This window comes from Corvus kubaryi, unplaced genomic scaffold (genome assembly GCF_017639235.1).
Source record: "Corvus kubaryi isolate FWS band 111438036 unplaced genomic scaffold, C.kubaryi_AGA036_p1.0 37302, whole genome shotgun sequence".
Taxonomy (NCBI): domain Eukaryota; kingdom Metazoa; phylum Chordata; class Aves; order Passeriformes; family Corvidae; genus Corvus; species Corvus kubaryi.
In genome coordinates, this window is record NW_024581095.1 from 3,548,699 (window position 1) to 3,576,004 (window position 27,306).

Sequence of the window (27,306 nt, forward strand, 5' to 3'; positions counted from 1 at the left end):
TTTCTTAAATATCTGAATACTTCCCTAAAAAGAAACTACATATATGCTTAAAGATCTTATTGCTACAGAAGTTCTTTTGCCAAAAGATGGTACTGACAGCTTCTGCAGGTCAGGAATTCTGTAGTTAGAGGTATTACAAAGATAAAAAAATGCCAATTAAGAAAATGTCAGATTTTTTTTTTCTATATGTCAAAATTGTGTCATTTGAAAGTTCATTTATTCATTAGTCCTCCACCAACAAATTCCCCCCAAATGAATTACTGACATTTGCTACTGACAGAGCTGAGCAAATGCTCTCTGTAGTTGGAACTCATGCTATAAGGTATGTCAAAACTAAGCCTTTACTCAGCTCATCGACATTATCTCCTCTGGATCAGTGAAAACAGAAAGGAATTTTCTTCTTTGCCTTGTACACACCACATGTTATTAGTCTAAACTGAACAAACTTCTTTTGCAAAAATGCTATCCACATTGTTTTCCTGAATATTTCATTCCAGTGAGGTTTATGGAATTGTTTATGATTTACACATTTGTCAGGCACATAGTAACATTCCACCTGGATTTTTGCCCCTATGCCAATAATTTGACAGGCTCTTATTTAAGTGGATCGCACAATGTAACATTGGAGAGTACCCATCTTTGGTTTTCTTTTAAATACAAACCCAGGATTTTGCTGAGCTTGAACACTGTAATAGAATTGCATATAAGCAGAGACAATACATGTTAACATTATGAACAGAAATAAAAATCAAATGGATGATGGATGATATATATTTGTATACAAAAGTACTTGGAAACATCAGTCTGGGTGGTTGCAACATAAAAGCTGGCATGTGTGTGGTTACAGCTTATGCGTACAGATGGCTTCCATGCATACATATCACCTTCTTTTATGAGATACCCGTCACATGCTGCATTATCTGGCTTTCCACATTAGCAAGTAAGGCTAAGCACAGTCAATATCACAGAGACCAAAATGCAAGTAAAACAAAGGTTTCTCTGTCATAGAAACCTGAAGGGAATAAACTGTATTTCTTGAACAATAAAACAGCCTGTACCAGAATATTTGGAGAGTCAAGCCCAATTTGAAATCAATACACAGAAAATTTTACTTCTGAAGAATTTTTCAGGATTACCTACCACTCTTTCTGAATGAGAGAAAAAATATCTGATAAAATTACAGCAATAAATTTTATAAAATTGTGTATCCAACAGGTCAAAGTAATCAGCAAACTCATAAAATGTATTGATTGTTCCAGTGACCATTTTATAGTAATTACTTGTCTTTACTTCCTGAGACTACTATATCCTGTGTGTACCTTGTTTTAGCATAACTGATATAAAATCATTAAGGAAGAGTCTTAAGAGTAGAAAAAAATACCATATTATTCAAAAAGTACCGGTGTTGTGCCATCAGTACACATTCTTTCTTCACACATGGAGGGGGAAAGAACCCCAGTGAAATACTTCTAAATCAGAGGGAGAACATTTCAGTAATTAGGAAGAATGTAATGTAAAATACTTCCAAGCCTCAATTGAAATTCCCTTCAGATTTTGCTAATGTGGATCACAGCTCTTACATTGCATTTCATTGTATAAAATTAACCCCTAACCTACCTCCTTTATGTTCTTTTTCCCAGCTTCCCTCACCATGCTTAGACTGTTGTAAAGAGAAATATCTGTTCTCTGGTGGCCTCAAGGTAGACTCTAGTCTGTGAAACTTCTGAATTCTGTCTCTGACAAGAATAGTATTGTCCCTTTCATCATGATTTGTGATGTCTCTGGCAAGATCCTTCTTTTGGACTACATTAGCAATCTCTGCTACAAGATCTGATTCTGCCTTTTTTGTAGGGTTTTGCTTATGCACATGCACAACATCTTCCCTTTCTCCTAGCAGCTTAGAAAGGAGTGAATAGAAATCACCTGTACAGGAAAGAGAAAAGATAAGAGGAAAGGAGAAAAAAACCAAATAATTACAACAGATCAAGCTTTAGATGGCTTCAGCAAAGTATAATGTAACAAAGTTATTCAGTTATTGGCAAAAATAGCAAAGAGGAACTGTTTCAGTTCTTAGGAACTGAACAAGCCAGGTTTCTAGTAAGATGAAGTCAAATCGCTACTGACTTTAAATTACATATAGATACTCACTTTTACCTGACACCCTGGCATCAAAAGTCATCACCTCTGAAGAGATGTTCTTGGGATCAAAGAACAAGAGAAAAAGGGAAAGGGAAAATGAAAGCAAAAGGGAAAGGAAAAAGTGTGCACATTTCAATAAAAGAGTATTTATGATGGAATTATCTGGATTTGCCAGGCTACTGCAGAGTTTTCATATTTTCACAAAACAAAGAGGGGAAAATTCTATAGTTTTATCAAATTTTTCACTTACAAAGACAATAATAGACAACATGATACTTTTCAAAACATATTTCTGTGAAGTCTGTCATTGTATAAGTAGCTTAAGCTGTAAGAAAACCAAATTTCCCATCTGCAAACAGATTCCATTGCACCCACTGTAGAAAAAAGACATGATCCATTAAACTTGCTTTTATTTATTCAGTCTGGGTTCTGCCCCTTCTTTCATTCTGAACAGTAACACTCCTTAGTCATGATATCATCTGGCAGTGAAGGGAAAACTAACTTCTCAATGTGCTTACTAGCAATGCAGTTATCACTGTAACTTTCTTAGGCATCAACAAACATTTCAGTATGTTCCAAAACAATAGCTCAAAAAAAAAAAAAAAAAAAATTAAATTAGAATTTACTAACCAAGTATCTCGGCTGCCTGAAACTATTATCAGTCCTATTAAATACCCCTACATCATTTGAATGGAAAGAGGCATTCAATGTGCTTTAAGAGTTACTGCAAGTAGGTATCCTTCTATTTCAAACACGAATCACTTGTAATTAAAAAATTATATTATTTTATGACAGGCTATATAGGATATCTTTTAGAAAAGTGAAACAATAAGTAACGAAGCTTCCACCACACAAACCAAAGAAATAAACAAGGAAACAACCACCCCACCCCCACAAACAAAAAATCAAACCTCAAAAAACCCCATTCAGAACCAGAAATCATCATTTGCAGCCTGGGACAGACGAAATTAAGTCTTTTGAAAATGATCCTAAGAGGATCTGTCATGTTATTAAGCAGTCCCAGTTCAATGATTTTGACTAGAATTGCATTCCTTGCCCTTGGAAATGAAATATGCCAGATAACATATTCTGTCAGAAAATAATTACTGAAGTAACAGGGCGAATTTCAATGAAATCAACAAAGCAAATTAGAGAAGAGAGAAAATCATTAAGCTATGTAACAAATATTAATTATTTGCTTCACATGCAATTGGTAAAACTAGAGCACTCCATGATCTTAATATTGTCATTTAATGAGTCCAAGTACTGATTCAAAACAAATCCAAATATTTTGAAAGGATATCAAAGGAGTTTTGGACACAAACCATATTTATACTGAGAAGGGTTTTTAATTAAATTAATCAGGTTCAATAGTCTCTACTTAAAGCAACAAATAACTGGTGCTGAAGCAGAAACACAGCTGAAATTTCCTTTACTTAGGAAACATTTGGTATTAAAATACTCTACCATGGCCTTTTTCTTCCCCAACATTTTAAAAATTAAATGAATGTCATACAAAGCAAATGTTTTGGTTTTATCTGTGGCTGGAGACCTATAGATGAAAAGAGCCAACTACCTCTCCTATATGCAATCATTTCCAATGAGAGGTCTGAGTGGTAAAAGCAGTGTTCTCCTTAATGTAACTGTGAGAAGTCTCCCTAAACAAACAATCTGATGCTATTTTAAACTGCAAGCCTTTTAAAAGCAAGTTTAGTGATCCTTGCACAGTTCATTCTCTCCTAGTTCTGTATCAACTCTCTAATGAACTGACTTGTAATTGTTGGCTGCAAAAGGACAACAACATATTATAGTTTTTACAAAGGTTTCAGAACTCTTAACAGCTTATATGACCATTCTATTTGAGTGAAGAAGTTTGACAGCTTCGTGCTCCAGCCAAAAGCACTGTATTCTATCTCTGGTGTGCAAGTGTTGTCACAGAATAATTAACCCAGTCTTTAAAATAGATACTGCCTGTTTATTAAAAAAAATTTTAAAAGACAAAAAAGTTCTTTAGATTACCTATCTGATACTAGCTTCTTCAAAAGAAACTGTTACAAGATAGGGTTTAAGAAGAAAAGAGAGCAGGAGAATTCAACTTAAAAACAAGCAAAGTCCAGGGAATAATTTTTAGGACAGGATGCTTTAATAGAAAACTCCAGTGGTCTTTATGGAAACTGTTAATCGTGGATTCAAGTCTAATAAGGTGACCAATTTTGGTTTTCTCCTAGAACTGAGCCAACAACCATAAGATATATGAGGAACCTTCGAACACTGGAATATAGAGTAAGGCAGTTTGAGTACTATAGCCACTATCCCATGGGTATAGATGAGATATTTTCCAAGCTGAGCTTGTCCTGTTAGAGTTTTCATTAAGCAGGTGTTTTGTAATCACAGCAGTTAAAAATATTTAGGAACTGTCTGAATGAATGGAAAAGGGTGTGCATCAGAGAACGGAAGTGGTCAGAAGTGCAGCTGCACTGAAACTGGCATCCTTTCCTTAAGTGAATGTGTTTGAGAAAATGAATGTGGAATTGCCACAAAGTTCAAAAAATATCCATGAAATCTACAAATGTGACCAGTATCTCCATACTTCTGGCACAAACACTAGGCTGAAGTCTCCTGTCAATGTCCTGGCATCTTGACAGAACACAGGGTATTTACAAGACACAGAAGACATGAAAGTTAGGAATTTAAGTTTCTTGATTACCCAGTGTTTGCAACCCCACCCTAAATTCCACACATTGAATGTGCATCTAACTTTTTTGAGCTTTGTTTGTGATGTCCAGGCAGATTCCAATAATTTGTAAGCAGTGTAATTTTAAGAAATAGTTCAGAATTTTCCAGAGATAACCAGCAAAAAGCAGTCATGTTGGTTCTGAGTAAAAGCTGCTCTGTGCAAAGCAATATCCAGCAAACATCAAAGCATGATCTTGTGTTGCTGCTTTACAGTGGCCTTGTACCAGCTGGAACAGTTGAAGCCTGAACATACTCAGTGGTAAAGGAACATTGCTTGGTCTTGTTTGTGATGAGACAGCCTTTAGAATGCCTGAATATGACTAGACAAAGATATGGGTGAATCAGCAACTTGATCTTACTGAAAAAATTGAAGTCTAGCAGTGCAATCTCTGGGAAGCTGACTGATTAGGTAACTTTCAGAGAACATACTTGTATTTCTTATGTGCAAGTTATCAGCACAGCTCCCTCTATGGAAAAGATAATTGGCTAGAAACACCTGCAGTTTATTCTTTCTGGAAGAAGTGATAGCTGTCAAGACCAACATGTCCAGAATGAAACAATGCACAAGCATACTCCAGTAAGTTTAAACTTCCGATGGTGGTTCTACACTATCAAAACTCTTTTACAGAACAATGTTTTGGAATACAGTCATACAAACAAAATCATAACATAGGCAATTTCATTGCAAAACATGAGTTGAACTTCATCTGATTTAATAAAAGGTCAGATTAAGGTTGATGAAGCAGTTTACATATGTAATGTTTTCAGTCGTGTGCTTTAGTTTTAGGTAGTCCTGTGAGGAGCAAGGAGTTGGTCTTAACAATCCTTTATGGGTTTCTTCTAACTCTAGATATTCTCTGATTATATTTCTAAAACTAGGTACTTTTTTTCCAGCACTAGAGCCCAAGTTCCCCTATTTGCCGTGTGCAGTCGCTGTCCGTGGTCCTTCAGCAGCACACCACAGTGCTGTTGGAAGCACAAATTTCCAGTTTAGATGAAGTATCTAGCCAAGGTACTGCAGGATCAAGCTAGATGGATCTGAAGTTCAGCCATGGTAAGCCTGTCCAGAGAGCCTGAGTGTGTACCTGTTAAGATACATAGGTGAAATCTCATTTTACTACATTTTAGAAAAATAGACAAGGCATCTTGGTGGTGTCTGAGAATTTTCATGTCCAGAATCTATTATTTTTGTCATAATGTCTGTACAGTGTCACTGTGATGGTTCAGAGAGCCTCCCCAGTCTGTCACTGGCATTTTAGACTTCATGTTCTTCCTTCCAAACTCATGTCTTGGTCCTATCATAACAGGACCAAGAAACACATTTTCACAGTTGACATTGGGCTTCCCAATTATCTCTGAATCAAATGGAGTGTATTCTGAGACTGCATGTTTCTGTCTTAGCAGGATTTGCTTCTGTTTAGTGGGTTAGCTGGCGAAAGTGGTCAGGGGTTCTGCCCCTTCCTACGTACTGAAATCATGCTCAAATGATATGGGTCAAACTATGACTTACTTCAGCAGAACTCCTGTTCCAGATAAAGATATGGAAGCATCTGCAAGTATCACTTGCGAGACTCTGTGATCCTGAGTAAATGCCTCCCAAATACAGTTTTTTAAAATAAAATTCAAAGTTTAATTTTCTTTGCTTTCTTTGGCTTCTGGATGAAGCTACTAAGAGATTCTAAGAGATATATAAGGTAACACTGATGGTATAAAAGAATAGGAGAAAGGCAAGACATGACATTACATAAGTGAACAAAATCTAATGCCCGTTTCAAGTGATATTTAACAGAGTTTGACAAAATAGGCAAAAATCTTTCAAAATGTCTTCTAGTCTGGTATAATTTTTCACGCAAGTCATGACTGAATCTGCTGCTTTGATGAAAGTCTTGGAAAGATTCCTGAGAACCAAAAGGTATTAAGTAAGGCTGTTTTCTTTTTGAAGGGATTTGAGGGGCTGGGAGGCATAGATATGAAGAAATGAAAACAGCTGAGCTGCTCTAGAGCTTCTTACCACCCTCACTGCCCTAAAGTGATGTGCACTTACAGCATAGGCAAACTGACGTCTTTGAAGAACCAAGAATTGCATCTGCTCTCAAGGCATTTCTAAGCAGCTTACAGAGCTAAAAAATGGATAGAAGAAAAGGTTAAAAAAAAAATTTGCTCTTTTTTCTTCTATGTCTGCATGTCCCTAAGATGGGCTTTTACTACCACCACAATGTGAATGCATTTTCTTTGTTTTTCAATCATCCTTTCTCTTTCTGTCAAAATATTTTAATGTAGAAATGTTTTCAGAGCCCAAGCATAGTTTTTAAAATATCATTAGATTATACGAGTTTGTAAATGGAAAGTGTGAAAGTATGAAGGAAGATGAAGAATCTTCACTGAATATTAGATTTTGTTATAAACATGTGTTCCTTGACAACAAATCAAAACCTGATACCCAAAACCAATGCTGCTTGCAGCTATCCAGCTGCCATGTTCTTTTCTTTCCTTCCTGACCAGTAATAATTTCCTGACAAGAACCAGTCATTTTGTTACAATAAAATATATCTATTAGCTGCTTCTAGATGACTAGCAGTAAACACAATGGTTTTATATTTCACTGTGCTCATTTGGATATACTACAGATACTTGAATTCTGGCATAGGGTGCCACCTCAAATTTCTATTTCATGCAGTATATACTTTGAAATACATTTAGTCTCACAAAATTACATAAATGAGAATATGTTTATTACAGAGGAGTTGCACTGTCTTCAATTTATTTTTTTAAGCATCATCATGCTTTATTTTAAAAAAGACAGCAAAATTATAAAAAAGGAAAATGTTCTGCCAATAATAATAATAATAATAATGACAATAACAACAACAATAGTAATAATTTTGGTTTGTTTTAGATCTGTGATATGACCTTATTTCTCTGAACTCTTCCTGTACTAATACGATGTACTACACTTTCAATTTCTTCAGACACATTAATGATATTATAACAAGTTTTTGTAGTTGTTCATTGACAAGCAGCCTTTAGGAAACATCCGGGAAATGTCCCTCTATAATTTTAAGAGCCAGAGAACATAAATCAAGGGTCAGACAGTAAAGACTGAAACATTCAATTTAAAATGGCTTCTTTCCAAGCTTGTTGTACTCTTTCCCTGCTTAGATATACAATTATACCAATTGCCTCTTTTGTTTTTTGTTTAGATCTGATGCTCCTTTCTTTACTGTGCTGAAGATGCTTTTGTAAAGATTATGAATAACCTTATCCTAACCAAATCGAAGTCTCATCTTTTATTTACAAATTTGAGCAAGATCATTCACTGTTGAGAGAGCAAGCAAATCCTCTGGTATTCTGAATCTCCCTAATTATAATTCCCTAGCAGTATATATCACTCTTAGTATCTTTTAGTAGCATTTTCTTCAAAGGTTTAATTCAGTCACTTATCTTTTGTATTCTATTTAAGGGACCTCATATAATCTCTGAGCCCTAAACATACAGTCAAAGCCTGAAAACATCTAAAGATTTTCTTGTACATCTGGTCTTAATCTAAAAGCGTCTCAAACACTTCATTCTATGCATCCCACATCAATACTGGAACACGAATTTGTCTTTTGTTTCAAACCTCTCCTAAGAATGTTTAACCACCTACCAAACTGAACTCCTCTAACAGCCATATACAAACTAGCAAGGGTAGATTATAACAAATATATTTTAGAAAGACATTTAACCCATGCTGGCATAAAAATACACCGTCTTACTGGTTGATACTGCTTCCATGGCTTTGCTATGTAATATTATCACAAAAACACACTAGTGAAAAACTAAAGACCTGCCTGCATGCAGATTCTCCTTTCCTCTGCCTTTCAACATCGGTCCCACAAGATATTGCAGGCCTCCCTTCACATTTCTCCCTCCCTGATTTTTTTTTTCCCTTAAGGAAACAAAAGAGAGATTGGCAGAGAGTGGAGGAGCTGTATCTCCCTTCATTTAAATCAATCAAGGGATATCTATCCCAGATGCAGAAAGACCTCATTCAATACATTTTTATTGTAACAAGCTTTTCTTAGAAATGCAGAACTTCACAGAAAATATGCAACTCCGCACAGACATTTCATTTTCCCAACTCACAGATTGAGCTACAACTATGCAAAATATTTCCAGATGTTTAACAAATACCTGGTGCAAAATACTTATCTCTGTGTGCGGGTGGGTGTGTGTGCAGTCATATGCAAATATACTATGCAACTGAAAATAATTAAAAGATGGGGTAGGCATCCAACAGGTAATAAATAGCAGATTTATGTGTAACCTTTATTCAGACCCCAATTTGTACAGATTATTATAATTAATTTTCTTAAAAAGAAACTTCCTCCTACAATCAATGGGCCATCAAAATACATGCATATTTAACCTTACTCAAAGATTCCCTCTCCAAGAACTCCTGAACAAGTATTTTAACCGAACAGAAAGACTTCTAAAATTTTTATTCCATCATCTCTGTTTATGAAACACATGCTTGCATTAAAGTACTTCAGCCTGTACTGTGAAATTAAGGTCCGTAATTACTGACAGAATCATCATTTAGCATCCATTCATTTTGGATGTCCACCTAGAAACATCTCAGAGTGTGAATTTACAGGGTACGTTGTACCATATTCCACACCTTCCATTCAAGCCACATTTCCAGTCAGTTTCAGCAGGAGCTGTGTATATGCAGACTTAGCTTCAGTTCTTTGCTTTGTATATCCTCAAAGATTGGGAAAACAGATCACGACATTAGACTACCCAGCTACCTAGAATCACTCTGCAACTCTCGTAAGAGTCATGGGGAAAACACACTGTAATCAGAGAGCATCAAATTGCCTTAGACTATGGACCCATATTATTTTCTTTCTGTTGTTTACTAGTTCACTATACCTATTCTGATCTCTAAAACAAGAAGGTAGAAGTGCAATGAAGTGTTTTCTGCGCAACCTATCTCACCACTAGGACAGCAATTCTAATGACTGCAAAAGTAAAGTTCAGCTTTATAGAAGCTAACACCTGAATGCTTGACTAAAACTGCAGTATTATTTTAAATGTAGGAGGTTTAATGGGATTTCACTTAACACATTCAGCTGTGAAAAAGGGGCCTCACATGAATCTGTCTGGGGCATTGCAAAAGAAAGATCTTAAGTTCATTGATATTGAACTTTCCCATTTGAACTCCTTGAATAAATTAGTCTCATGGCAACAATGAAATAATGAGAGATACAGGAAAAAATCCCATGGTATTGGCAGTACCAACACCAGTGCTGAGAGCAACTGCAACTTTGACTCACTTCACATTCCATCATCAGAAGCAAAATGTATGTTACTTTTTTGGTACTAACTCCTAAATTCCCTAAGCCAGACAGAAGAAAACTGTACTTTTGTAAGCGTCATGGCAAACGTCATACCAGAAGTACAATGACAATCTCAACTCTTTTCTCTCCCACATGCATGTAAGTGACATACACATGTGTACACATATGCCCTTCTAAAACAAAACCCAAAATCTGATTTTTGGTTTATATGCTGCTAGTGAATTTTCAGCTCAAGCCAACCTTGAATTTTGCTTTAAACCATTTAAACATAATTATGTTTAATACATGAAATACATATTGTAGTAATATAAATATAATCAAATAATTGTATTAATTTTAGTAGTAGACATTTTGCCCCTTCTGCTTCAGTTTATGATTATTCCTAATATACACAAAATGAGATTTCAAATCAAATAAGCCAGTCAAAACATTAAATACATCTGATTAACCATCACCTCTCTTACTCTTTCCTTATTTTTAGGAAACTACTCCTGCTATTGCTTATATGCATGAGTTTCTAAAGATTTCAGGTACACCATCAGCAAACTTTCTCAATAGTAAAGGCTGCTTTACTGTTTGCATACCAAAACAAACCTGAACTACATTACACTGTACTATGCCACAGGAAAGTGATGAACAAGCAGAATGAAACACATTTAGGTGTTTTTTCAACAGGTAAAGACATATGGCAGAGATAATGAATGCTAACAAATAAATGTTTTTTGCTCTACTGTATCTATTGAGTACAATTTAATCAAACTTCTATGATGAACAAAAAATAAACATACATAATATTTGTTATACTAGGGACTTGATGCTTCAGCTGCAACAGGAAACTTTCCTATACACCAAATCTCTAAATCAATTGCATTTCCTACAATAATTCACTTCTTATGAACAGTTTATCTTCACCAAATAGTGACACTGCTGTTTCAGAAACAATATAATGAGGTCAGTTTCATCAAGATAAGTTCAGTTAAATTTTAACACAGCAGTGATTTGGCTTTGTCTTCATGCAGAGTGCTGGTTCACTTTGTGATGGTTACTGCTTATTTCAATATATCTGCATTGTTTATTAATGTGCCTCTGATGAGTGAAGATGATGAAATTGAAAATTTAGTGTAAAAGCAATAGTAACACCTGGATGTACCAATATAATAAACATCCTGTGTGTGACAGGAGGTACCTCTATGCTCAGGCAAACATGATATACACATTATTTGTAAGCAGATACTTTCACATGGCAGACTTTTTTGTTTTCCCCTTTTGAGGCAAATCCTTAGATTTAGGAGTATTGACATAAAAATTGTGTCTTTGACCATGTCTCTAACCTCCAGGTTAGTAAGTACCTCCATGGCAGCACAACAACTTAACACCTATTTCAGTTTTAGTGAAGTAACAGTGTTTATTTCAGTTGCCTGAAACTAAGGAGGGGAAAATAAGCTGCTAAAACATAATAAATCACAGAGAAAGAAACCCGTGCAAGATAAAACACAGAGTTATTGGAAAATTGTTGATGTGCTTCCTTTTTTCCTGAAAATGAAAGGCTGAATTTACTGAGCAACAGCTCAGGTGCAACAGAACTAATCGAAGACTCAGTTTTGGTGTCTCTGTGTTTTGTAGGTAAGGTTATCATACAGAATATGTCATACCGGACCATAAATGGAAAGACTTATCTCTTTTACCTCTGTGAAAGAATGTATTTGTATAAAGACCTCAGCCTCTGTGAAGGTATGCAGGTGCTTCTGTGTAGGGTCCACTGCTTCCTCCCTCCAAACTGTAGAATTTTCCTGACACTAAGGTCTTGTTCAAATTTGGTTGATATTGGCAAACTCACTTAAGTTACTTGAGGAAATGGACAAATTGGCAAAATGTGCTTAAAACTGATTTGCCCCACAAAACTGGACTCCAGTTTCTATGCTAATTTTTACAGGCACATTTTAGCAGACCATTTCAGCTCCAGATTTCCCCAGTATATCTGGGGAGCACTTGCAGAACCAAAACCCACTTTCTAAGCCAGCCACTCAACTTTCCCTCTTCGGAGAAAAAAATAAAACCAAACCTGATCTAGTTTTTCCTGCTGCTTTTTTTGCTTACTCAGACATAATTCAACTAAAGTTAGAGCTGTATCAATATAAAATTGAAGACAGGTTCCTGTAAATGATGGGAGAATTTATCTTAAGCTAACAATTAAGAACACAAAATGAAATTCACAGCAACTGCCAAGTTGTAGTATTTCACATCATGAACCCAAGTAATTTCAAATGAACAAAACAATTCTGTGTGTTTCCATAGAAACAGGTTAGATGAGGATGTATACTAAATAGCAGTCTCAGCAAACCAGACTGCATTGCAGAAATATCTTCAAAATACATTTCAAAGACAAATGAAAAGGATTTTAACAGCAGGACCTTTTTCAACACTTCTTTTCAAACACTAATGAATTCAATAAAACATACACATAACAAGAACCTTGACCAAATGCTAATGCACCAATGTTACCAATAAGGTAACATAAGGGTAAAGCAGATTGTCAGCATGAATTTTGATGTAAATTTTTAAGCAGATAGCTTGTTCTGCTCTGAAACAGGATTAAAAAATTTGAATTGCTTTTCTGTCTTAAAAAATAACACCCTGAATGGACTACAATAAATATCAGATATGCCATTGTAAATATTATTTGTAATAGTTCAAAGTTCTTTCATTCAAGATAGTTTCACACTCTAGAAACTAGTTTTATGTAACTAAAACTTAATTATTTGAGTTAACTCTAAAAAATGGCAGAGTACATATAAAATCTATCCTCTTTGTGAGATGTTATCAAAAATTCTAAACACTGGCCAACATACGCTCTTCTTAAAGTCAAAAGGAGATTTGCTTTAATTTAGTCTCTGAACCTCAACATTCTTCAATGAAAAATGTATGAAACTGTAGCTGATGAGGTCTTCCCCTTAGTCTCTAGAAAAATCCTGATACTGAGGCAATATTTATCAAACAGTATATGACTCACACAAACTTTAAAGTAGAGTCTAAGATATTTCTGAAACGTAAGTAATATTCTGAGTATTTCTAAAGTCTTTATAGCAGTCACAGATTTTTCTTCTCCAGCGAAGTACTACACACATTCCTGAGTTCTAATGCATATGTGCACATATACACAAATACAGTGAAAAAAAATACAAGATTAAACAGCTGCACTCAACTTGCTGCATGCACAGCAAATATTGAGGCATAAGAACATTACTCCGTAATATACACATAGTAATACAAACTGAGAAATCAATGAGGAGTTAATACCAAATAGTTAGATAGAGAATACATGCACATACAAATAAATCAAAACCTTTGTTAGCTAATTAAACAAAGAACAGGAAAACCTTATAAGATTAAAATGCACTAATAAATTTTACCCAAAAGGCTAGAGATCAGTGGTAAACTAATTCTTTTTATTATTTGTTATATAGCATGCAACCCTAATAGCTTTAGAGAACATTGCAAATTGCATCAATTAAAGATAAACAGATTAAAAACTTCATAACTCATTAAAAACCAGGATATAATTTATCAGTATTTTACATTAGTGAGTCCTTTACTTGACATAGAAATAAACAAGTACATACCCTGATCCAAAATCTCCGCCTCTTCTTTTTTGGCCTGCTGCAGCAAATAACTTGTATCGCTATCCTTGGTTTCTGAAAAATGGATTTAGGATATGATGTTAGCCTTTGCATGTGAATGGAATTGAGTATCTCCCTACTGTGGAAAAACGCCCTTCGGAAAGGAACATTTAGTATTTTTATACACAAATAGTAGTTGTACCAAACAATGCAGCACTAAACAACTGGAATAAAAAAATTAAGATTTGTATTAGAAGATAGAAGTAAAAATAAACATAGAAATAAAAAATGTACATAGAAATAATACACAGACATACAGTAAGATTACTTCTGGATAATACTGCAGCTGCAACTTATATGCCTACTACTGTTCAATGTAAACATTTGATACCTTCCATAACAAGGCAGTGGGATCTAGAAAACTAGGGAAATGTTACGATACAATTTTGTAGGAAATAGACAGAAGATAAGGTAAACATTAAGAAACTGTTAATATCAAGTTTGGCATAGAAAAAGACACCAATCCTTAGGCCACACAGGTCACATAGCTGTAAAAATGTGTTAGAAATTGGAAGACAACATGAGAAAGAAACAGACAAAATACTATGGCAGACACTTCCACCAAAACCAACAGTGGAATCCCATGATGGTTCATTAATTAGCAATTTGAATTTTATGCAGAACTGTATTACCTCTTCAGGAAAATTTTGTATATCAAAACAACACAGAGAAATACATCAGTGAGCATAACATGAATAAAATGGATTACAAGTATATTTCACCTTCATGATGTCCGTGCATCATCTTCAGCACATCAGACTTGACTGGAATAGGAATATTTGCCTCGTTTGGAATATTTCTGAACATTTCAGGGTTTGCGTTCTGTGTGCAGGTCATATATGAGACAGCATGCTTGGCTTCCATATAGTACATAATGTAAAAGTTGCACATTTCATCATTGGCAGTACCCCTACACAATACAGAAAAGATGTGGCACTTAGAAAATAATGAGCTGGGTAGCTCATTTAATTCATCCAACTTGTTTAACAGGATACTAGAACACTGCAATCAAATATTTACATGTCCCAAACTAAAACAAGCAATACCTGCATTGCAGTGAGTATCAGAAATTTCTTTTGGTTTATACTGGAGAAAATGAGTGTGCACAAAATCCCCACATACCTCAGAAATTCCTAGCAATTTGGTTTTGTTTTTATAGAAAACTGCATCACCTATTTAAACTGCTCTGCCTTCTCTTTTCTCCAGCATACTCCACACAGTTCTCACTGTGTTATCAACTGTGCACATGTTCTGATGAAATATGACAGCTATATCATTCATTACATTACTATTCACTTACTTCTCTGCAAATCTTGGACAAATGTAATTTGAAATTGTTGCAAATAACATACATGTTTCATTCAGCGGCTATTTTTTATGACAAATCTTCCCCCTTTCCCCATCAAGCGCATTCATTTATTGCCCAATCACATGGGTTCTAATACTGCAAAACTATTTTCATTACATATCTAGATACCATAGGTATGTCTTAAAGAGAACATAGCACTGTTATCTTGAGAATAACTTGTTTGTAAGCTTCTGTAACAAAAACATGAGTGCAAGGGGAATGATAAAACACCAGCAAAATTCAGCTCTTTGATAAATGTTGTGCATGTACTTGAAACAGAAGTGGCTCTTCTGTACTGCTACATAATCTTGTCTTCAACAGAAAAAACAGCTGGCACAAGAAAGTTTTTCTTCTGAAAAATATTACTTTGTAAAGCAGAGTATATATGGCCTCTTTACAACTGTGGTCTGTTTCTTCCTCTAGAAGAGGAACCTTCCTCTAGGTTACTATCTTCTGTTTAGAGCTACAATCCTGACAATGAATAAGCTAGGACTTTAAAAGAAATGTTCATAAAATACAGGGGTTTACACCAAGATTTTTTAATTAGCTTTCACAATTAAACAGTGAGCCTACACTCATTAAAAAAATACAGAGGTGGTCTATTAGCTATTTGCAAAAGACATCAGTGCTGACTTTTCCAGCAGCATCCTGCAGCATTCATTTATTCACCATAGAAACAACAATGACACAAGCCAGAGGGGAGAGAGGGAAACATGGGAGAAGAGACTGTTTCAAAAGGGGAACTGGTTATTTTTCCATGAGCTGGAAGTTTTAGCATCCTTTGGAGACCACAAAAATGAGACTCTGACTGGGCAAGTTCTGCTTAAGCTTTTAGAAAGCATTAACTTCACTGTTGGACCTCCAATATCCATCACTGAAATTGCTTCCTCTTTAAGACTCCAGTAGAAAACGGGATGTGGAAACTATACAGGCTGTGCTTCACCTGACACACTACTGAGTTTAAGTATTTGTGGTGATTTAATTTCAGGTGGCAGTTAAGTACTGTTGCTCACTGCCCCCACTCCTGCCCTCCCCAAAAGCAAAGCAAAACTTGTGATAAAATATAATAATACTATATAGTAATAAATAAATAATAGTAATACTAAAAATAATAATGACAATACTAATAAACAATATGGCAAGATTAATACAATGCACATTCATATATTATAGTGCAAATAAATAATAATAACTGAATGAAAAGAGTAAAATAATTATCATAATTATAACACCGTATTATCATAATAATAATACTGTAATGAAAAGTACTGAGAGTTTCCCCACTGAAAGCACACTTGTACATTGAAAGAAAATACCATAATTGTCCTAAGACTGTTTCTTAAACCGTAAGGATTATTCAACAAATAGAAACTACTTTGGGGAAAGTTAAAGAAACATGACAAATTTTTTTAACTTCTGAATAAAGGTCAGCAGTTGAATTAAAGTTTTATGTTTTTAATGTCATGATATTTGTAAAAACTTCTTCTCAACTCAAAATTCAATTTGAATTGAAACAAAAAATATTTTCCGGCTGTTACTCATCATTATTTTAACTGCCCAGTGGAAGGTGATAAATCCATGTTGAATCCTTACCCCTCTACTGAGATGCAATCTTAGGGTACTCAGTGCATAAAAATCTCTTTCCTTGGAATGCTGCAGCACACACTCCCAGAACGATGAGATTTCCACAGGTCATCTTTGTATCTCCACATATGCATTAAATTACAGTTCAGAGAACCAGAGCCAGCTAAAAGAGTATGAATATTGTATCTATTTTTATAGCTATATTTGTCCTCTTGATCTTACAGGGCTGTGTCTGTCACCTGCAGCTGAATAGCATCAGTGACTAACACAGTTCAGATTTTCCTATTTATTATTATAGTCATTTCTGGTTTGATTGTTTTTTATAAAAGCCTGTATATTTTTACACTGAAAAAAGGTAATTGCAGTATTAGTCCAGATTTTTTAAGGCTAGATTTTGCCACAGGTCAAAATATCAGAATTTTATAAGCTTCTATAAATTTTCTTTCTGAAATAACAGAGACAATTGTGAAGCCTTATTATTTCACTTTAAACAGTTAATAATGTCAATATACTAAAAAATATATTTTCTAGAATTGATATTCTGAATCCTTCTGTAGGAACAGATCAGCCCAACATCTGAGTAAGTTGTTTGGCAGCCTAGCTTCACTTCAGAAGTGTTCTGAACACTTCAGCAAAGTGAATATTCATGTAAGTAACATCAATGAACATTGTGTAGAGTTAAATCTTAAGGAGACCAGACAGCGTAACAAAACATTCTGATAGAAATTGTTTCTTAGAATTACCTTGGAAGAAGACATGAAACAAAAACATTTCTACATATAACAAATACCCCAGAAAAAAGAGTTAGGAAATGGAGCAAATAAATAAAATTTACCCTATATGTGTCTCTGTAGTTCTGCCTTCCCCAGTGAACACACATCTGGCTGCTAGGATATCATTATAGCTAACATCTACTGGATATTCCACGGGATAGAATGCCTGAAAGAAAGGATGATTCACTACAATCAGTGAAAGTGCTTCATATTCTCTGTGTCAATAGACACTGATGAGAAAGACAGTGCTATATCTCTGAAATGACTTTTGCATCATAATCTAACTGTGGTAATACTTAGCAATATTCACTTCCAGGAGCACAACAGCACATAACCAGTGGAAATACCATGACGTAAATCTGTGGACATGTGATTTCCAATTCAGCTTCTCAGTTTGAAACAAAGATAATTAAAATTTACATTCTGAACTAAAAGAAAGAATCCAACCAACCTGTGGTAGTTGCGGGCTCTGTCTACCAATCAATGTCCATTGACCGTTTCTCACTCTGTATCCACTCACTACTTTACCTATAAGATATCAATATGCATGAGAAGTGAGATGTACTTAAAAAAATACATTGCAGTGCCAACATTTTTCTGTTAAGTATTTGATATTCCTATGTTACTCTTACCTAGTCTGTGTGTATGAACTCTGTAGGCAAAAAGGTGCATTGGAGACCTTTTGTAATGGCAGGCAATGTCTGCATCAACCACTGTGAAAATAAACAATGACAATAAACAATGACAAACAGATCATTTATCAAATAGAGAAAAGCTGAATTACTGTACTTCATTCAGCATGGTTTACAAAAAGTATACCTATACTGGACAACAGATGATTTCAAAAGATAATAGATAATATCTTATACTTCTGCAGTGTCCATCTCAAGACATCTGCAAAGAAAAACTAATAAAATATAGTGCAGGTTACTTGAAAATTACTTACTCAGCTGCCATACATATAAAATCTTTCTGGCTGAAAGCCAGAAGAACTTCTTCTGATAAACAATACTGCTATTTAACAAAATACAGTAATACATTTACTTACAGACTATGTTGAGGGATGCTTAACATAAACACAACTATGGTAAATGGTCTACTCAGGGGAAAATTAAAATAAACTGGTATAATTTTAAACTGATACAATTTACAATGAAGTCTTGATTATAAAGGCCCAGACCTAATTTAGGGTTAGACGAGAGACTTTGTCAGAGAAGTGCTGAACAAAGTTTACAGGGTAGTACTTGTGTTAGCACCTAAGGAAGAGACTACAGAAAAATCCCAATGCCTTTCTGAGAGATATCTCCACATTTCCTGTTTTAACAAATTTCACGCTCCACTTAAGGGCTGTAAATTTGACTGAACGCAGTTATCAGCAACCACAGAACTGTTTGCCCTTTTCCCTCACCCTCCCAGTTGTAAAATTAAATTCCTACACTGATCTAATATGCTTGGAGGCAGTGGGGGATTAATTTGGTATGTTTTCATGTTGGAGAGCAAAATACTTTTCATTTCAATTCAAATTTAAGAATGTTTCAAGTTGCTGAATTCACTAAACAGTTGGAGTGAGCTGAGCAGTCAACCACCTCATCCTATTTAGGCAGCTAGCTGTGAATGGGACAAATGGTGTTCTTGGTTATCTACTTTAAAATTTTGGTATAGCAGAGTAAAGTCAGTGTTCAACTTCCTTAAACAGAACAGTCTATGCTAACTGGAATAAAGGATATTGGGAGTTCCAAGCTGAGTTTCACATAGAATTCAGGATTCTGAATAAAAACTGTTCAGAAACTTCCTATTACCATTTTTTTCCAGCATTTTGACCTTTTAACCTACTAGGAACACAGGAATAAAATTCTTAAATAGCAGCTCCTTACTGGTAGAAATTAATTTTGTAAAACTGAAGTCTTAGTAGATCACAAATATCATGAATGACAAATACAGATGAAGCAGAGTGCAAAACAGTTTATGGCTTTTTAGAGGGGAGAGGAGGAATTAGAAAATAGGTAGGGCATTTTTTGTAAAATATTAAGATGAAAATAAATTAAAGAAATAGTCGTTATTAGTTGTACAATATTGTGTTTATACAGCATTGATTGCCTTTACTGATGTAGTCATAGGGAAATAGGATACAATCTTAAACATAACTATTTTTCCCATCATTTGTTCAATCAATCAAATAATTAGTTTGTCCATCTACATATCATCAAGCCTCTGCCAAATTTTCTTACACAATAAGCAATAAATATAGATCAGATGCTGAAATTATACAATCACTTCGTAAAATGATGACTCACCTTTCTCGCCTGGTGGTATGACCGTGTTCACAGACATCATAAGATACATTCCAGCAATCAAAGGCTGCCTGAAATGCAAAACCCAAGCTCTGGTAAACAAGTCTGTAAAACACAACTGCAAGTGACTTAATATGCAATACTATTTGACACCACTAATTTCTAAACATGGGATTACATCTGAAACAGATGTACTGAAAAAGAAGCTGTTTCACAGCAGTTCCCCTCTCCCTCCCTTTTTTGCTACCTTTTCTAAAGCATTCTCTGCAAAGTATGGGAAATAGGACAAAGCTATCATCTGTGTAATTGCTGTTCTCATCCCAGACTTCTAAATATGAAGCTCTTAAACTGGATTAACTCGGTACTCATAGCACAGCTATGTCCAGTTTCTTAGCAGAAATGAAAATTTTTGCCAACAGATGACACAACTTCGAAATTCTTAATATTGTGAAGTATGTATTATTTTTATTTCATATGGTTTCAAAGGAATCCACACTTTATGTTCCAATGAAAAAAAATATAGGTAAGCAATTTCAAAAATACTCACTTTTGGTGTGTCAGATGTAAAGTTACACCAGAGCAGTCCTTGTGTTTATCTGTACAAATTGTGAAACAGTTTAATCGTTAGCAACTGAAACCCTGCAAATTACTACATATAAATAAGATTTTTCTGGTGTGTAAAAAATACCAGAAGACAGAACACGTTTTAATCTTACTGTGTGCAGTAAAACTGCTATACTGTGAAAATACTAGTCAAATTTGCTCGAACTTGAACACCTCAGTACTGCATATGTAGCAATCCTAATACAGAAAAAAAACTTTGGTGGATGAAAACTGCTGTATTAGAAAATGTAGATCTCTATGAACTAGTATCTGGGAAATGAAACAGTATCATGTTTACACTAGCAGAAAAAGTAGTTTTGTTTCAAACAAATTTATATTTTGATCAAAGTTAGAAAAATGAAAGATTTATGAAAAGCAATGATTTTAGCCACTAATAATGCAGCTGCCAGAAATCCTTCTAATAAAAGTCATCAGGTGAACCTGATATACCAATACAGACAGCAATTCTGCTTAAAATTGGATATGCTAGAAGGCAAGTAAAAATAGATGATTCATTTGTCAGTGTACTGTATCATCATTAGCTGATGTGTTTGACATTTTAATTTAATGACCCAGTTGTCTTGATAGTTACTCAATTATAGTTGGTCATCTGGGAGTTCAATCTTTGTTCCTTTTTAAGCAAGTTTCTTTTTCTTATGGTTTATAGCAATAAGAGCTGTAGCTAGAAGATGGATCTAACTCCAAAGCAAGTAAGCAGAACATTCTAAAAAAATATCCTCCAACAGTGTATGTTTCAGGTAAGAATGAGAGCAGAGTAGCTATGGATCTGGTGACAAGTGGTAACTTCTGAGAGTTTTTCCTCCCATCAATAGCCAGATTCCAAACTGAAAAAGTAGTACATTTGAACAGAATAAAGGACAATGAGCAGAGTGGGACAACACAGGGAAACTTGACAGAGTAAAAACTACCAGTTCAGTTTTTCAGATGCTAGCTATTTCCGTCACACCACATCTCACTATTAAGGGATAATAATCAGTTTGTTTTTCACCATTACTGATAGTAGAATTCGCTAAAATTTGTTTTCAGTATGTTCACAATGTAGATCTGTAAACTAATGTATTTGTTATTCAAGTGAAATAGTTGCTAACACAATTTCACTGGGTTCTCATAATGCTCATCATCATGGCATCTACAAATTCTTAGTTACTCCAGCTCTGTGCATCCCAATAAATACTTTTGGATTTAAAAATCTGAATCAGTATACAACAGTTGTACCTTTAAAAATAGCGACAGAAAAGGGAAGTCTTCATTGTACACAGAAAAGAAAAATAAGAACAGTAGCTCTTTCATCAAGACTACCTACAAATGTACTTGCATTGAGTAAGTACCATTCCAGATCATGCACTAGTTTTCATTTACAGGAAATAAATGTTTCTTCCAAATGGCCAAATCAAGAATCCAGAAGTGCCAAAAAGAATAAGCTATTAGGAAAAAAGAAGGGGAATGGTAAGAAAATATTCAAGAGAAAATTAAATTCAACTATTTGTCAATGGTTTTAGAAAAAGTTCAAGATACCTATATACTGTTCATCCTCTCCCAGCAGGCAGCTTCACTCACAATCTCAATACCTCAGTGTTTGCTACAAAGGTCTTTGTAAAGTGTCTTTTGCTCCACCCTCCTAATTTCAAACTAAATTTTTGTTATTTATATAACACAGGTGATGCTGCAGAACTCAGTTTTTTATAAGTTTAGTATAGTTAGAACTCTGCACTACATCAATTTCAATGGAAATTGGAAAACGCTTGCTTCCTTTCAGAATATTATTACTTAAAGAAATAAAATTATAAAATTCAAAATGCAATCAGTGATATTAAGTCTCTCAGTTTTGGAATTTTATTTGAAAACATCACTATTCTATCTTTTGAACACTGCTGCAAAATCATCCCCAAACCATCAAAGTAATTTCATATTTGAAAAATTTAGTCCTTACGTCACAGTGTCTCTTTAAGAGTAGCACCATAGGAGGAAGGAAAAAAATTCCAACACATTTCAGATTGGCAATATTAAAGTATTTTGAAACAATCTGAATTTTCAGAGCACAGAAAAAATTTTAATCAGCATTTTCATCTAAATAGAGCAATTTAAAAATGAACTGAAGATAGCTGGAAACTTCTAATTGCTACTATATAAGGCAACCATCTAAATCAGTATCAGGGGAAGCATAAATGAACTTCTGGCACAAGTATCTGATCTGCAGTGCTGTGTTAAGAGTGAAAAAATGGACGGATACATTAGTCTAAACCTTTCAGAAATTCCTACAGTGCTTTATAATTCTGTTTGTAGATACATTTAGCCATAACTGAAGTAAATGTTTTTCTAACAACTACAGAGGGATGCTGGAACTGATGTTTCCCTGCTTCTTCTTCCTTCAGTTCACCTCTCTGAAACACTCAAAGCTCGAAACACTTCACCCAAGAACGCTGACCACAGTGAGATCATGCCACTTCCCTTTTGCAAATTCTCTTCAAGCTTCACTATCTGACCTAAGCTTGTCCAGCTTATCTAACTACTTTGATTTCCTTGTTTCAGCTATTCAGTAAATAAGCACTGCTCTGGGACAAAGAAGCTACTAGCTACTATTTGCCATATGACAAAGACTGGAAAATGCATTTTTATATACTTCAGAAAGTAGGTTCAAATGAAAGCAAATTGTCTATGCAGAGTTTCCAACTGAAATAAATACTGAAGTTGTGCTCGTGTATGTCTTTTGTGTTCTGTGCAAATATAACGCAATCATATTAAATATTCTCTGCTTTTATTTACCCATGTCAAACAAAGCCAATGGTGCATGTTAAACCGGCTTCATATTTTAAGTATTTAATTTTTAAAAATTGTGCATGACAACATTGGAATGACCATTCCAAGTTTAACTGGCAATAAATGTTTAAATTAGTTAAAAAGAATCACCTATGCTACCCCTGTTTATAATGTTTTCTAGAAGAAATATCTCAAATATCAGAAATACTCAACAGTTTTTCAAATTAAATGCACCTGACATGAAGGCAAATTATCCTAAAGAGAAACACTCTCCTTCTGTAAGCTGATTTTGCTAAGAATTTCTGAAGCAAGTCTGACAGACTTTCTGCTAATCTGTCTATCCTGATCTACAGTCCTGAACTCTTTAATTACATGCATGACAATCTGCCACAGACATTGAGACTTCTAGGACTTCCTAGATGCTTAAAATTGCATGGTTTTTTATTCATAAAAACAAACACTCTTCAAAACCTATTTTCTTTGCGCTCTGAGCATGTTATAAATTATTGAGCACTCTGCTCAAACTATTTATTCAGCTTCTTCATTGCTCTACTTCTAGTATTTCATAGGAACAGTGTAGTACTCATACGTGACTAGAATACTTACAAGCTTTCACTGTAACAGAATGGCAAATTTTATGAAGCTCCAAACCCCTTGTTATTTCAAAGTCAGCACTTGATTTGTACCTGAATCTCCATACACAGGCTCAGAACTGGCTTTGCTTCATTCAAAATAAGTAGCCTCAAAGGTAAGCACAACCTCTGAGAAAGGCAATTCCAAAGCTAATGCCCATGGGGAAGTAACTTTCTACAAGTTATATTTAAAAAGCAAAGACATGCAGCACAAAAATGAACTTGAGGTCCCAGTGAAGCATGAGACAAGTTCAGTATATTGCATTCAATATTGGTATCTAATATTTGATACATGAAACTACCTTAATTTTTTTTTCTCATGTAAGTCAAGGTGTTTGCACTTGCTGATCTATCCACTCACCCAATATCAATTCAGTAAAATTCTACCTTTTTTCAATCTGTGAAAAACAAAATGCAAACACAGACTCCCTAGTGACATTTTCAGAACTTACTTTCCAAAAAGAAAGGAGGCAAACAATTGTTGATCCTGGTTCAATATAAATTTTTTAACATATGAAGACCTCATAAAGGTCAGAGATGACCGATTTGCTAAAATAATATTATATCATAGCCATGAATCTCTGTGAATATGTAAAGCTAACTTTATTCAAGACACTAGCAGATTCAAGAGAGTATCAAAGAGAAGGCCATTGAATCTAATGTCTAGAATAATGTTCAAATGACAACATACAATTCACATGCTTATGAGGAAAAACATCTTTTTAAGATCTACTAACTTGGTGGCCAAAACTAGTTACTCTCCCCAACCAAAAAAAACAAACCCTAAGACAAAACTAAGAACCCTACACCTCACTCAGAAAAGCAGGTCCATCTATGTTATTATATGTAATGTGGGTAACATAATTCTTGCAGGGAGTGATAGCAAGGAGAAATAAATCAGTGAAAAGGTGGGGATTAAAAGAAGAAGCTGAGAATGCAATATTGTTCACTGTGCGACAAAAGAGAGAGAACAGGAAAGGGAATGAAAAAAAACCAAAGCTGAACAGAGATCCAAGAATTCCCCATAAATTTGCTCTAAAAATATTGACAAAAAATTATAAATTGCTTCAAACAATGCAACAGTTGCACATATACAAATGACAAAATGTGAAAACCTTCCATACAGAACAGCTAAAAGACCTATCACTGATAACTTTTAAACACTGATTCTTGAGGATAGCAATTATATTCTTACACATGCTGGAAAGGAGTAAGAGAATAATATGGCAGATTAGAAACAACGTTAGTCTTTGTTACACAAAGTGAAGGAAAAAAAACATTCTAGGGATTAGAAAAAAACCCACGTTTTTTAAAATTCAGATTCAAAGGTGCTTACATAGAAGAATAAAACAAGACCACGGTGACAACTGCACTGCGTATCACTACAGCCTAAGTTCAAAGCTGACTGGGTCCCTTTACAGACCTAAAGATGGCTAGATTTACTTTAATTTGAATCTGAACTATAAACACTTATGAATATATAAAAAGGCAGACAAATTTCTGACAACTTTTTAATTGTTACATAACTGTATCCATTATTAGACATAACTCCACAATAATTTTTGCTTTTACAATATAAAACGCAAAGAAAATGAAACAGGGAAATGAATATTTTTCTAAGATGGCTCTTTACACATTTTTTTGTAGAATGTATTTTTGGTTCTCCAGCTAAATTTTAATATGTTTACTTTACACAAGGTACAGTAAGTTTTATTTTCTTATCTTAGCAGAAAGTGTGTATCTACATATGCATTCTTAGCTCAGGATTATAGGTAAGAAGGGATGGAAAGTGAATTCATTTACTACCTGGTTAATGAAATGAAAAATATTCTTTTTAGAAAGAGTTGAACATGAGAGTTGATGATTTTAACTATGGCATTTTTTCCCCCCAGAATTGATAGGAAATAGATTTGGGTGCTAATACATAAATATCTTACTACAGCAAGTCAAATATTTTATATTTGCAATTTCTTGTAAGTCAGAACTCTGAACAATTTGGAATCTTTGATGTACTACTGAAAGAATGACAAGTTAACTGAGCATATTTCATCATTTATCTTCTGTTCTAAATTGCAACAACTGCATGTGCTTACACACAAATTTCAATGACTGTATTCTTATGCTTTGATGAGCTGTGGTTATCAACAGACATCTCACTACAAGAAAAATACCTTTAGGTTATTCCTGAAATTTAAAAATACTTGTGAAACTAGTTGAAGATTATGCATTGAATATCTTTGAACACTACTGTGAAGGTTTAGGACATTTTATTAGATTTACATTACATTTTTCTCTACTGGAATTTTCACAGGTAGGAGATATTAAAAACACTTTTTCTCACAAATGGCAGAAAAAGAGAGATTTTTTACTTTAAAAATATGATCACAGACTACCAAGCAAAAAGCACTGAAAAATGGGAGGGCATTCTGTCACACTCATGACACTGGTGGACACTCATGACACACTCCTACATCATAATTCTATCAGTCCACACTTCTTAAACTTCGTAATTTTGCAGGCTCATATCTATGGCATTTCTAAGTCCTGCACATATATTCCAGGCAAAAAATAAGGAAGTCTACTGCAGAGGGTCTGCTGGGGGTGTAAAACGATATTTTAATTTCAGGTGATAATTTCTTTCACTGCAGTTTCTCTGTGTATGCAACTGGGTTGAATAGAAGCTTTGACTAACAAGTCAAGTTGTTAATAAAAATTTCCAAAGACATTCTCAACTAGTGTGCAGTGACGGTTACTGAGCTCATTTGTTTCTTTTTTTAATAACTATATACTCATATATTATACTTAAGAGTGAAAATGAACAGTGAGAACTCTCAAACAGTGAGAACTCTCAATGTCCCCAAGCAATAATGAAGAGCAGGCTGTCAATGAATATGGTCTCTTTAGAGGTTTGCTACTTTAATTATTCAGGATTTTAGCAGGCAAAGAATCCCAAGGGTTGTAAGGGTCCATCTGAACTCCTCATGAAAATCAATTCTTTCAATTTCAGTTGTGCACATTTGCAAATATGCTCTCAAACAGTGGTGGCACCCTCAGTTTATTCCTTCCTCATCCTCTACCAATACTGCCATTAAGCCATATTATATCTTCATGTCATGGCAGAAACCATACCTTCTGCTTCAGACAGTGCTGCTTAAAATTCTAGCTAAGTATTGCCCAAACCTTGCCAGAGATGCACAGAAGAGAGGCTGCATGGCATTGGGAAGCTGCACCTACCTGGTAACTTCTCCAATCTAAACCAAGTAGAGTCTGTGGATCATTTATCATGATACCACAGAAGGACAGAGAGGCCACAGGCATAGCTTGACCTACTGTTGTAATGCATATTCCTCCCTTAATTTTTTTGTTCTTTTTCAGCTTTCTCTTCTTTCAAGCCCAACATTTT

General features: G+C 34.7%; 1 protein-coding gene across 20 annotated transcripts in view; it reads right to left on the bottom strand.

Annotated features, from left to right (window-relative positions):
• Window positions 1–27,306, bottom strand: part of PAM (peptidylglycine alpha-amidating monooxygenase) — a 132,719-nt gene that overhangs the window by 21,366 nt on the left and 84,047 nt on the right. For 17 of the 20 annotated variants that reach the window (XR_006016071.1, XM_042028096.1, XM_042028106.1 and 14 more), the window contains 8 exons: window positions 20,438–20,486; window positions 19,894–19,961; window positions 18,232–18,312; window positions 18,051–18,127; window positions 17,662–17,765; window positions 14,617–14,804; window positions 13,838–13,909; window positions 1,618–1,923 (listed from right to left, as the gene is read on the bottom strand). Coding sequence is in view for 19 of the 20 variants with exons in the window: in XM_042028096.1 (XP_041884030.1) it covers window positions 1,618–1,923; window positions 13,838–13,909; window positions 14,617–14,804; window positions 17,662–17,765; window positions 18,051–18,127; window positions 18,232–18,312; window positions 19,894–19,961; window positions 20,438–20,486 (945 nt within the window). In the remaining variant the exon portion in view is untranslated. The remainder of the gene's footprint in view (window positions 1–1,617; window positions 1,924–13,837; window positions 13,910–14,616; window positions 14,805–17,661; window positions 17,766–18,050; window positions 18,128–18,231; window positions 18,313–19,893; window positions 19,962–20,437; window positions 20,487–27,306) is intronic. The other 3 variants (XM_042028105.1, XM_042028103.1, XM_042028102.1) reach the window with 1 other exon arrangement.